The sequence below is a fragment of the Aquarana catesbeiana genome, linkage group LG06, assembly GCF_042186555.1.
Source record: "Aquarana catesbeiana isolate 2022-GZ linkage group LG06, ASM4218655v1, whole genome shotgun sequence".
Taxonomy (NCBI): Eukaryota; Metazoa; Chordata; class Amphibia; order Anura; family Ranidae; genus Aquarana; species Aquarana catesbeiana.
In genome coordinates, this window is record NC_133329.1 from 46730565 (window position 1) to 46742756 (window position 12192).

Here is a 12192-nt window from a genome sequence, read left to right on the forward strand (position 1 = left end):
CTCGATAGCCAATGGCGCCGGTTTAAAAAAAAATACAGTAGTCATAATCGCTGTTGTCGGCGATCTGAATACTTTGTAGTGCAGAGGAGGGATTTGGGGTCTTTTAGACTCCCGATCCCTCCATAAAGAGCACCTGTCACCACCTATTACTGTCACAAGGGATGTTTACATTCCTTGTGTCAGCAATAAAAGTGATCAATTTTTTTTTAAAACACAACGTAAAAAAATAAAATAAATAAGAAAAAAAATTTTTTTTTAAAAAGCGCCTTCCCAGCGAGCTTGCGCAGCAAAGAAAACACATACGTATGTCGCGCCCGCATATGTAAACGTTGTTCAAATCACACATGTGAGGTATCGTTGCAATCATCAGAGTGAGAGCAATAATTCTAGCACTAGACCTCTAGCACTAAACTCTAAACTTTTAACCGTTAATTTTTTTTAAATCGTCGCCTATGGAGATTCTTAGGTACCGTCGTTTGTCGCCATTCCACGAGTGTGCGCAATTTTAAAGCGTTACATGTTTGGTATCTATTTACTCGACGTAACACCATCTTTCACATCATACCAAAAAATTGGGATAACTTTACTGTTTAGTTTTTTTAAATTCATGAAAGTGTCTTTTCCCCCAAAAAGTTGTGTTTGAAAGACCGCTGCACAAATACCGTGTGACAAAATATTGCAACAATCGCCATTTTATTCTCTAGATTCTCTGCTAAAAAATATATATATAATTTTTGAGGGTTCTAAGTAATTTTCTAGCAAAAAATATAGATTTTAACTTGTAAGCAACAGATGTAAAAAAATAGGCTTAGTCATGAAAGGGATAAAGAGGACCTGTCATGGCTCTATACATGTATATAGGAGTATAAAAGGACCTGTGTCCGACGGCCACCCGCGATCGCTCCACAGAGAGCCAGAACGGGGATCTGTTAATGTAAACAGACAGATCCCCATTCTGACAGGGGAGGAGAGACAGATCTGATGTTCCTAGTGATAAGGAACAGAGATCTCTCTCCTCCTCTTGTCAGTCCCACCCCCCCCCCCCCCCCACAGTTAGAAACACCTCCCAGGGAACACATTTAACCCCTTCCCTGCCAGTGACATTTACACAATGATCCGTGCATTTTTATAGCACAGATCGCTGTATAAATGTCAATGGTCCCAGAAAGGTGTCAAAAGTGTCCGATCTGTCCGGCGCAATCCCGCTAAAAATCGCAGATCGCTGCCCTTACTAGTAACAAAAATAAAAATAAAATAAAAATGCCATAAATCTATCCCCTATTTTGTAGACGCTACAACTTTTGCGCAAACTAATCAATGTACGCTAATTGCGTTTTTTTACCAAACATGTAGAAGAATACATATTGGTCTGAACTGATGAAGAAATATTTTTTTGGGGATATTTATTATAGCAAAAAGTAAAAAAATATTGTTTTTTTTTTTCAAAATTGTCGGTCTTTTTTGTTTACAGCGCAAAAAATTAAAACCGCACAAGTGATCAAATACCACTAAAAGAAACCTCTATTTGTGGAAAAAAAAGGACGTAAATTTTGTTCTGGGCTCCAGTCCTCAGGAAGGATGTACTGGAAATGGAGCGAGTACAAAGAAGGGCAACAAAGCTAATAGTCTGGAAGATATTAGTTATGAGGAAAGGTTGCGAGCACTGAACTTATTCTCTCTGGAGACGATTGAGAGGGGATATGATTTCAATATACAAATACCGTACTGGTGACCCCACAATAGAGATAAAACTTTTTTGCAGAAGGGAATTTAACAAGACACGTGGCCACTCATTAAAATTAGAGAGGAACCTGACGTGATCGCTCCGTCATTTGTAAACAAACTGGTGTCACATCAGGTTCCTCTCTCCCTCTATGTACAGAGAGATCAGATGCTGCTGCAGCGCTGTGGGCGGGATGTGTACTGCCCACAGTGCTGATTTGTGCCCACTCCAGCCATTCAGCCAGCCATCCATCCATCTATACTCAGCCAGCCATCCATACTGAGCCAGCTATCCATCCATCCATAATCAGCCAGCCATCCATGCTCAACCAGCCATCCATCCACGCTCAGCCAGCCATCCATACTCAGCAATACTCATCCATCCATGCTCAGCCATCCATCCATACTCATCCATCAATCCATACTCATCAATCCATCCAATGTCAGCAATCCATCCATGCTCAGGAATACTCATCCATCCATCCATACTCATCCATCCATCCATACTCATCCATCCATCCATACTCAGCAATACTCATCCATCCATACTAATCCATCCATCCATACTCAGCCAGCCATCCATACTCAGCAATACTCATCCATCCATTCATACTCAGCAATACTCATCCATCCATCCATACTCAGCCAGCCATCCATACTCAGAAATATTCATCCATGCTCATCCATCCATCCATACTCAGCAATACTCATCCATGCTCATCCATCCATCCATACTCAGCAATACTCATCCATGCTCAGCCATCCATTCATACTCAGCAATACTTGTCCATCCATCCATGCTCAGCCATCCATAAACACTCAGCAATACTCATCCATCCATCCATACTCAGCAATACTCATCAATGCTCATCCATCCATCCATACTCAACAATACTCATCCATCCATCCATGCTCAGCCATCCCATCCACCCCATCCATACTCAGCAATACCCAGCCATCCCATCTGTACCCATCTATACCCAGCCCTACTCAGCTATACCCAGCCATCCCATCTGTACTCAGCCATCCCATCAATACTCAGCCATACTCAGCCGTACCCAGCCATCCCATCTGTACCTAGCCGTACCCAGCCATACTCAGCTGTACTCATTCATGCTCAGTCATCCCATCCATACTCAGCCATTCCCATCCACGGCTCATCAAACCCCATTCATGCTTATCCATGCTGTGTGTGTGTGCTAATATACCAATTTTGTGAAAAAAAGAAAAAAAAATCTTGATATTGCAAAGAATTGTGGGAAAAAAATTACAACTTCAAAAAACTCACCATGCCTCTTGCTAAATATCTTGGAATGTCTACTTTCCAAAAAGAGGTCATTTGGGGGGTATTTGTACTTTCCTGGCTTGTTAGGCTCGGTTCACACTGGGGCGACTTGTCAGGTGACCTAGTCGCCTGACAAGTCGCCTCCCGTTCTGTGCTATGAAACCGTTCTAATTGGAGCGACGCAAGTCGCTCCGACTTAGAAAAAGGTTCCTGTATTACTTTGGGGGCGACTTGGGGCGACTTGCATAGACTTCTATGCAGAAGTCGTCTCGCAAGTCGCCCCGCAGTCGTTTGCAGGTCGCCTCGCTGAGGCGACCTGCAAGTCGTGCCGCCCATGTGTGAACCGAGCCTCAGGGTCTCAAGAAATGAGATGGGCCATCAGTACATCAGGTGTGATCAATTTTCAGAGATTGGCACCATAGCTTGTGGACTCTAGAACTTTTACAAAGACCAAATAATATAACACGATTTGGGTTATTTTTGCCAAAGATATGTAGCAGTATAAATTTTGGTCAAAATTTATGAAGAAAAATTACTAATTAGCAAAATTTTATAACGGAAACTAAGAAAAATGCATTTTTTACAGAATTTTCAGACTTTTTTCTTTTAAAAGTGAAAAAATAAAAAATCCAGAGGTGATTAAATACCACCAAAAGAAAGCTCTATTTATGTAAAAAAAGGACAAAAATGTCATATAGCTTCAGTGTTGCATGACTGAGTAATTGTCATTCAGATTGTGAGAGCACCGAAAGCTGAAAATTGGTCTGGTTAGGAAGGAGGTTTAAGTGCCCAGTGGTCAAGTGGTTAAACTACGTAGAGGGCTCTTTACTGTAAGAGAGGCAAGGGTGTGGAATTCCCTTCCACAGGCGGTGGTCTCAGTGTGGGGCATCGATAGTTTCTAGAAACTATTAGATAAGCACCTGAACGACTGGAAAGTGACACGCCCTGAGCGTGTCACTTTCCACGTCACCTGCCACCAGATGTGGATTGTCACTTACCACATGTTGTAGATTGTCACTTACCATGGCGCCACCTGCCACACGTAGTGGATTGTCCCTTGTCACAACATCACTTGCCACATCACCTGCCACACATAGTGGATTATCACTTGCCATGACGTCACCTGCTACATGTTGCAGATTGTCATTTGCCACTTCACCTGCCACACATAGCGGATTGTTACTTGCTGTGTCCCAGAGTGAAGGCAGGCAGCAGAGAGATGATGTAATCTCTCTGCTGCCCACGGCTGCACAGTGAGGGCTGAACTGCAGTGATGCAGGGCGGACGGCGAGAGATGATGTCATCTCTCTGCTCCACCACCCGCCAGCCTGCTGATTGCCCAGCAAGCCCGTTCACCTGCCAACTGGCCCTCCCACCCGCTGACTGTTCTCCTGTTCTGCCCGCACGCTCCTGTCACCTCGGCGCCGGGCTCCTCACAGTGGGATAAGCAGCGGAGCGGGCTGCCTGGCGGGCAGCAATTTGCCGCCCCCCAGAAAGTGCCACTCGGGACCGATGGTACCATCGGATCCCATGGTAGGGCCGGCCCTGCTTGGCATACACCGGGTGACAGCTGATCGGAGGAAAGGCACACCACCACAACCCCTTTCCCTCCACATACACAGAGGAATGAAGAAACTTGCAGAGCTGTACTGTGAATAGACAAGCTCTCTGCTATTCTATCTCTAAGCACCATCCCTGACACAAATTTCCAGCTGCTTTTATCTTCTGTGTCAGAGAGCTTGTCAGAAGTTATCATGCTGATAATAGAGGAACACAGCAGCAGAAAGACACAGGACTCAGTGCTTTGGAGAGAGTTAAGCAAACACTGCAAACACTGATATATGTGCCCAGGTCAGATTTCATGAATCGGGTTTACATCCACTTTAAATAATGCATTAGGCTCGGTTCACACCTATGCAGTTTGCTTTTGATCCGTTTCTGCAGTGCTTTTTGCTGTACATTTTGCGTTTTTGCACACGTGTTTTTGACGTGTTTTTCAAGCTATATTTGATGCTGTTTGTGTTTTACTTTAAAAAAAAAAATGGCAAATTTGTTGTTGGGCACATTAACCACCTCCCTACCCAGCCATAGTCAAATGACGTCCACAGATGGGATCTCCCATCCTGGGTGGACGTCATATGACATCCTGGGATTCCCGGCCATCTAGGGGGCGGGCGCACGCGCCTGCCGCGCTGCTCGGCACCCGGTGCGTGTGCCCGGCGGCCGCGATGTCCGCCGGGTACCCGCGATTGCCCGTTAACTGGGCCGGACCGTGGATCTGTGTGTGTAAACACACAGATCCACGTCCTGTCAGTTGTGAGGAGAGCGATCTGTGTTCCCAGAACGGAGGAACACTGATCGGTCTCCTCCCCTTGTGCGTCCCCTCCCCCTACAGTTAGAATCATTCCCTAGGAAACATATTAACCCCTCCCCGCCCCCTAGTGGTTAACCCCTTCACTGCCTGTCACATTTACACAGTAATCAATGCAATTTTATAGCATTGATCGCTGTATAAATGTGAATGGTCCCAAAAATGTGTCAAAAGTGTCCGATGTGTCCGCCATAATGTCGCAGTCACGAAAAAAAATCGCGATCGCCGCTAAAAAAATAAATAAATATATATTTTTTAAAAAATGCCATAAATCTATCCCGTATTTTGTAGATGCTATAACTTTTGCGCAAACCAATCAATATACGCTTTTGCGATTTTTTTTACCAAAAATATGTAGAAGAATACGTATCGGCTGAAACTGAGGAAAAAAATTTTTTTTTTTTTTAAATTGGGATATTTATTATAGCAAAAAGTTAAAAATGTGTTTTTTTCAAAATTGTCGCTCTTCTTTTGTTTATAGCGCAAAAAATAAAAACCGCAGAGGCGATCAAATACCACCAAAAGAAAGCTCTATTTGTGGGGAAAAAAGGACCTCAATTTTTTTTGGGTACAACGTCGCACGATCGCGCAATTGTAGTTTAAAGTGCGACAGCGCTGAAACATAAAAATTGGCCTGGGAAAGAAGGGGGTGAAAATGCCCTGTATTGAACCGGTTAAAAACCGTAAAACATGTCAAAAATGCATAAAAACACACCAAAACCGCACTACATGCTTTTCTACAGTGTCTCAATTGAAGTCTACTAAAGAAAAAAGCACTGTTAACCACTTCAGCCCCCGAAGGATTTACCCCCTTAATGACCAGGCCATTTTTTGCGATATGGCACTGCGTTATTTTAACTGACAATTGTGCTGTTGTGCAACACTACCCAAACAAAATTGACGTCCTTTTTCCCCCACAAATAGAGCTTTCCTTTGGTAGTATTTGATCACCTCTGCAGTTTTTATTTTTTTGTGCTATAAACAAAGAACAACAATTATGAAAAAATAACTTTTTTTACTTTTTGCTATAATATATATCTAAATATATATATATATATATATATATATATATATATATATATATATATATATATATAAAAGACACATTAGTTCATTAGTTTAGGTCAATAAATATTCTTCTACATATTTTTGGTAAAAAATCGCAAATTGGAGTATGTTGATTGGTTTGCCCAAAAGTTATCGCGTCTACAAACTATGGGATAGATTTAGGGACTTTTATTTATTTTTGTTGTTTTTACTGTAATGGTGGCGATCTGCGTTTTTTAGCCAGACTGCGACATTGCGGCGGACATATCTGACTCCAAATGACAGTATTTGGGGACCAGTGACATTATTACATTGATCAGTGCTAGAAAAATGCACTGATTACTATGTAAATGGCACTGGCAGGGAAGGGGATAACACTAGGGGGCGATCAAGGGGTTAACTGTGTTCCCTGGGAGGTGTTTCTAACTGTAGGGGGGTGGGCTGCCAGGGACATGACAGAGATCACTGAAAACAGTAGATCTCTGTCATGTCATCTGTCAGAATGGGGAGCCACTGCACAGCTACGGCAGTTTGAGCCGGAGAGCCGACCTGCCACGTATAACGATGGCGGCTGGTCGGCAAGTGGTTAAAAAAGTCCAAAAATGCATAGATATGAACGTGTCCCATAGGAAACCATGTTAAATGGACTGTAGTGCGTTTCTGCAAAAAGCACCAAAACATGCATCGACGTGAACTGAGCCTTCCAATTTAACTAAACCCATTAAATTTTAGTGGACTATAATGTACTTTAGATTTTAGTCAACTAAATATGATTAAAACAATTCAGATTACTTATATAACTAAACTAAAATGGCATTTTGTTCAAAAGACTGTGACTAAAACTACCGTATATACTCGAGTATAAGTCGAATTTTTCAGCCCTTTTTTTTGGGCTGAAAGTGTCCCTTCGACTTATACTCGAGTCACCGCCGTCTGTCTGCATGATCAGCGTGTCATGCAGGCAGACGGCGGCTGGCGTGTGATGATACTGTTCGGCGGCTATTGCAGCTTTCAAAAGCCGCGCCTCCTGCTTGTCTGTGATAGGCTGAACAGCTGTCAGTGTACAGCCTATCACGGACATTCTCTCATCCTCGTCCATGGTATGAGAATGAGAGAATGTCCGTGATAGGCAGTCAGCGGTCAGCCTATCACAGACGAGGAGGAGGCGCGGCTTTTGAACTGTGGAATGGCCGCCGAACAGTATCATCACACGCCGGCCGCCGCTTGAGGATGGAGATCACCACAGAGAGGATGGAGATCACTACAGGGAGGCTGGAGATCGCCGCAGGGAGGCTGCACAGGACACAGGTAGGCTGCACATGCACACAGGACACATGCACACAGGACATGTACAGGACACACATGTACAGGACACACATGTACAGGACACACACACATGTACAGGACACATGCACAGGGTACAGGTAGGCTGCACAGGACACAGGGAGGCATACAGCTGCAGATGGGCATTGTTGACCCTCTGCATTTCTCACCCTCGTCTTATACTCGGGTCAATAAATTTTTCCCAGTTTTTTGTGGTAAATTAGGGGCCTCGACTTATACTTGGGACGACTTATACTCGAGTATATACGGTAAATGAAAATTTGACACCAAAATTAACACTACTCATAAGTTAGGGTTAGTGAAAGAAATCTATAAACTACATCCATGCAATAAGTAATCACATCCGTGGGTCAGAGAAAATGATGCTTTTTACTTACTGCCTTTGTTGCATCGTTGGTAACAAGAACCTAAGCACTTCATAATAACAGTACTTGGTCCTTGTGGATGACGTTGAACCACTCTCCCTTTCCTTCATTTGTTTATTAAATTCTCTTCGGAAAGTATCTGCAAAATTTCTCCATTTTTTGGGCACTGAACTTACTGGAAAAAACAATTACCAGTAATTTAATGAAAAAAATTAACAGCAAACAATGTAAAATGGCTTAATATGATTAGGTAATCACTTACTTATCTCCTCTTTGCTTTTGGAATTTAGTTTTTTCCAGTTTTTGATCACCTTACTTGCTACTTTTTCCCATAATTTCTTCTTCTTCATTTTCCTGTTACAGGTATCTTGAGAATTTTTGTTATATAAAGCAGGCCGGGCCTCAACCTCTTTGAAGAACATAATAGGATTCTTAACAAGTTCTTTCAAAGCTGTTATTGCTGTATAAAAAGTTGATAATTTTAGATTTATGCACTAATAATTCCCTGTATTGCTGTCAGTGAATGCAAGAACGAAAAAACATTGATGTCAGTGGTCACAATGAAAATTGGTGCTAATAGGCCACATTTATAACCCCCAGCATTGCTGTCACTCACCTCTTGAATAACCACAATTGTGACCTAATACACCTAATCCCTAGCCCTCACAATGAAAGCTCATGTCTGCTGCACTTACGGTACTTTCTTTAGCCATTTGAGCACAGCCAGGGTCTCATTTCAGCAGAATGCTGCTCTGTCACCTTCTGAGGGACCACACGCCATCTGCCAGAGGTTTTCCACAATACCAATGCTCGGGTGATCCCAGAAATACATCCCCTTGCATGCCATGTCATAATGTTGCTGATCATTGCTACAAGCTGCTATCCAAAAGTCATTTGTAGCTAAGCATTGCGATCAGTGCAACATTTCACAAAAACGCATTAGGAACAATTGTTGCTAGCACTTTTGCCACAAGGCTATAACACTGCTGAATCTCGATTGCTGAGTAATACAGCAACAAATGAGTTAAGCAGCCCATAGATGCATGCATTTTGTTTCGCTCAACCAGCTGTTGAATAAAAAAAACTGGCTAATTTTCCCATCCATGCACAGTCTCGACGTGTATGAGGCAATCCTCCCATTGACCTATTGTATTCTGACAATGAGAAACCTTCGCTGCCATCATAATACACTGATCAGTGCTGCCGGCTACAGCCTGCAACAATGATCAAGTGGGGAAAATCCGACAGGATGGTTGTACTGCAGTCAATCGGTAGATCAACACCTGTACAACCTGTACATACATGGATCAAAATTTGACGGGTCCTTGCTGAACCAGACACATTTTGATCCATCTATGGCAGGGGTGTCAAACTCAATTTCATTGTGGGCCGCATCAGCCTTACGGTTGTCCTCAAAGGGCCAGTTTTACAGTAAGATTATATAAACTTTGTGCAACCACGCCCCCCAGCAAACCACATTGAACGTTGGGTGTGGCCAGTTACAGTGGGAGGATCTTAAAGGGGCAATAAATACCAGGAGAATGTTATGTGTGGAGTTCAGGGGTGCGCTATGTACAGAGTTCAGGGGTGCGCTATGTACAGAGTTCAGGGGTGCCCTATGTACAGAGTTCAGGGGTGCGCTAGGTACAGAGTTCAGGGATGTGCTATGTACAGAGTTCAGGGGTTTGCTATGCATAGTGTGCAAAAATCAGCCCTTTTTCATAGGCTATTCACATCTCACTTTCACCCCTCCCCCTGGGTGCGAGGGCCACATGAAATGGCCTGGGGGGGCCGGATTTGGCACGCGGGCCTTGTGTTTGACACATATGATATATGGGCAGCTTTAGCTATCCCATAGAAAATAATTATGAGTTTTTCAGCAAGGAATCACTCTAACAAGGCAGGGGGTTGTTTGTGTGTGTGTTTTCAGTTACTTGTTGCAAAAAATCTCTCATGTGTCATCAGCCTTCGTTATTGTAAAGCTTTGTTTTTTTTCTTTGTTTTTTAACTACTAGCTGCCTGCCCACTGTCATATGACGGCGGGACGAGGCAGCTGTTGTTCTGGGCGGACGTCATATGACGTGATCGCCCTCCTGAGCCAGTAGGGGCGCGCGCGCGTGCCCGTCGCGCCGCTTGGGACCCAATGCGCATGTCCGGCGGCCGCGATGTCCGCTGGGCATCCGCGATCGCCGGGTAACAGAGCAGGACCGTGGATCTGTGTATGTAAACACAGATATCCACGTCCTGTCAGAGGAGAGGAGACCGATGGTGTGTCCCTGGGGACACCAATCGGTCACCTCCCCCAGCCAGTCCCCTCCCCCCACAGTTAGAATCCCTCCCCTAGGACACACATTAACCCCTCGATCACCCCCTAGTGTTAACCCCTTCCCTGCCAGTCACATTTATACAGTAATCAATGCATTTTTATAGCACAGATCGCTGTATAAATGTGAATGGTCCCAAAAATGTGTCAAAAGTGTCTGATATGTCCGCCGCAATATCGCAGTCACAATAAAAATCGCAGATCGCCGCAATTGCTAGTAAAACAAACAAACAAAAAAAATAAAAATGCTATAAATCTATACCCTATTTTGTAGACGCTATAACTTTTGCGCAAACCAATCAATATACGCTTATTGCGATTTTTTTTTACCAAAAATATGTAAAAATATACATATCGGCCTAAACTGAGGAAAAAATTTGTTTAAAAAAAATTGGATATTTATTATAGCAAAAAGTAAAAAATATTGTGTTTTTTCAAACTTGTCCCTCTTCTTTTGTTTATAGCGCAATAAATAAAGACCACAGAGGTGATCAAATACGACCAAAAGAAAGCTCTATTTGTGAGTAAAAAATGATAAAAATCTCATTACGGTGCAGTGTTGCATGACCGCGCAATTGTCATTCAAAATGCGACAGCGCTGAAAGCTGAAAAATGGCTTGGGCTGGAAGGGGGTGAAAGTGCCCTGTATTGAGGTGGTTAAATAACAAACATGTCATACTTACCTCCACTGTGCAGTTCGTTTTGCAAAGAGTAGCCCTGAACACCGACTTCGGGGGTCCTTTCTTAGCTGAAATCTTCATTGCCCTGCCTCAACCCCCCAATACTCTTGCAGCTGTGATCCTCTGATATGGAGGTTAATACGAGCTCCTTGTCACAGGCACTTGTCCAAACTGCTGACTTTGGCCGCCCTTTCCACCCCCATTCATAGACACTGTACTACAGCCTCCATCAGTAAAAATACTCTATTAGTGGAAAATGGGTTTAATGAATGAATGGTCTGTCTCCTCCATTCATACAGTCTCTATGAAAAGAGTAAACAGTGCACTGATTATCAGTGTAAATAATGTACTGACTGTCTTGCTGGTTAATGGCTCTCTTTTCCTCACACAAACACAGTGTGGGAGGAAACGACTGCCAATTCCCGGAAAGTTTGTTTACATGTGATCAGCTAATCACATGGTAAAGGGCTGCTATGAGTGGCCCTTCACCATGCTCAGTCACAGTGGGTGCTGGATGCATGGTCCAAGGAGCACGCAGGAGGCAGGGTTCTGGAAGGATGTCTGTCACGGAACGTCCCTCACTCCGCTTGAGTGCTTCCGTCAGTATACCGCTTCCTAAGTTCTGGAACACGAGCCCAATGGATCTGGCTATAGGAACCCCCAAGAACTAGACAACACCAGTCTTGGAGTACATCAGAACTAACCCTTTATTTGAGATCTCACACACATTTATACAGCAGGGATGACTCAAAGCTAACCTAATTAACATGAGCAAATTTACTAAAAAATTTACCCAGACCAGGTGACAGACTTGTGGGCACCGAGCTTCACAAAGTAGTATAAACACAATAGCTGGAGCTAATTACAACTAACAATACAAACAACAATCTATTTAACCTAATTAACATGAGCTCCAATAGGAGTCGTCCCGTCTCCTACATTGTATAGAGGACAATGTGAGCAGCTCATTCAATTAACATAAACACAGGTAGTTGATGACACCAGCATCTCCTCACAGGATGTGTCCCAACAGTATAATTCAGTCTTACCATTTT

At 43.4% G+C, this 12192-nt stretch overlaps 1 protein-coding gene across 6 annotated transcripts in view; it reads right to left on the reverse strand.

The window, feature by feature from the left end:
• LOC141148368 (uncharacterized) overlaps positions 1-12192 on the reverse strand; it is a 442230-nt gene that overhangs the window by 212783 nt on the left and 217255 nt on the right. For all 6 annotated transcript variants that reach the window (XM_073635779.1, XM_073635781.1, XM_073635780.1 and 3 more), the window contains exons 6-7: positions 8397-8594; positions 8147-8309 (exon numbers count right to left, since the gene is read on the reverse strand). In XM_073635779.1, the coding sequence (XP_073491880.1) occupies positions 8147-8309; positions 8397-8594 (361 nt within the window). The remainder of the gene's footprint in view (positions 1-8146; positions 8310-8396; positions 8595-12192) is intronic.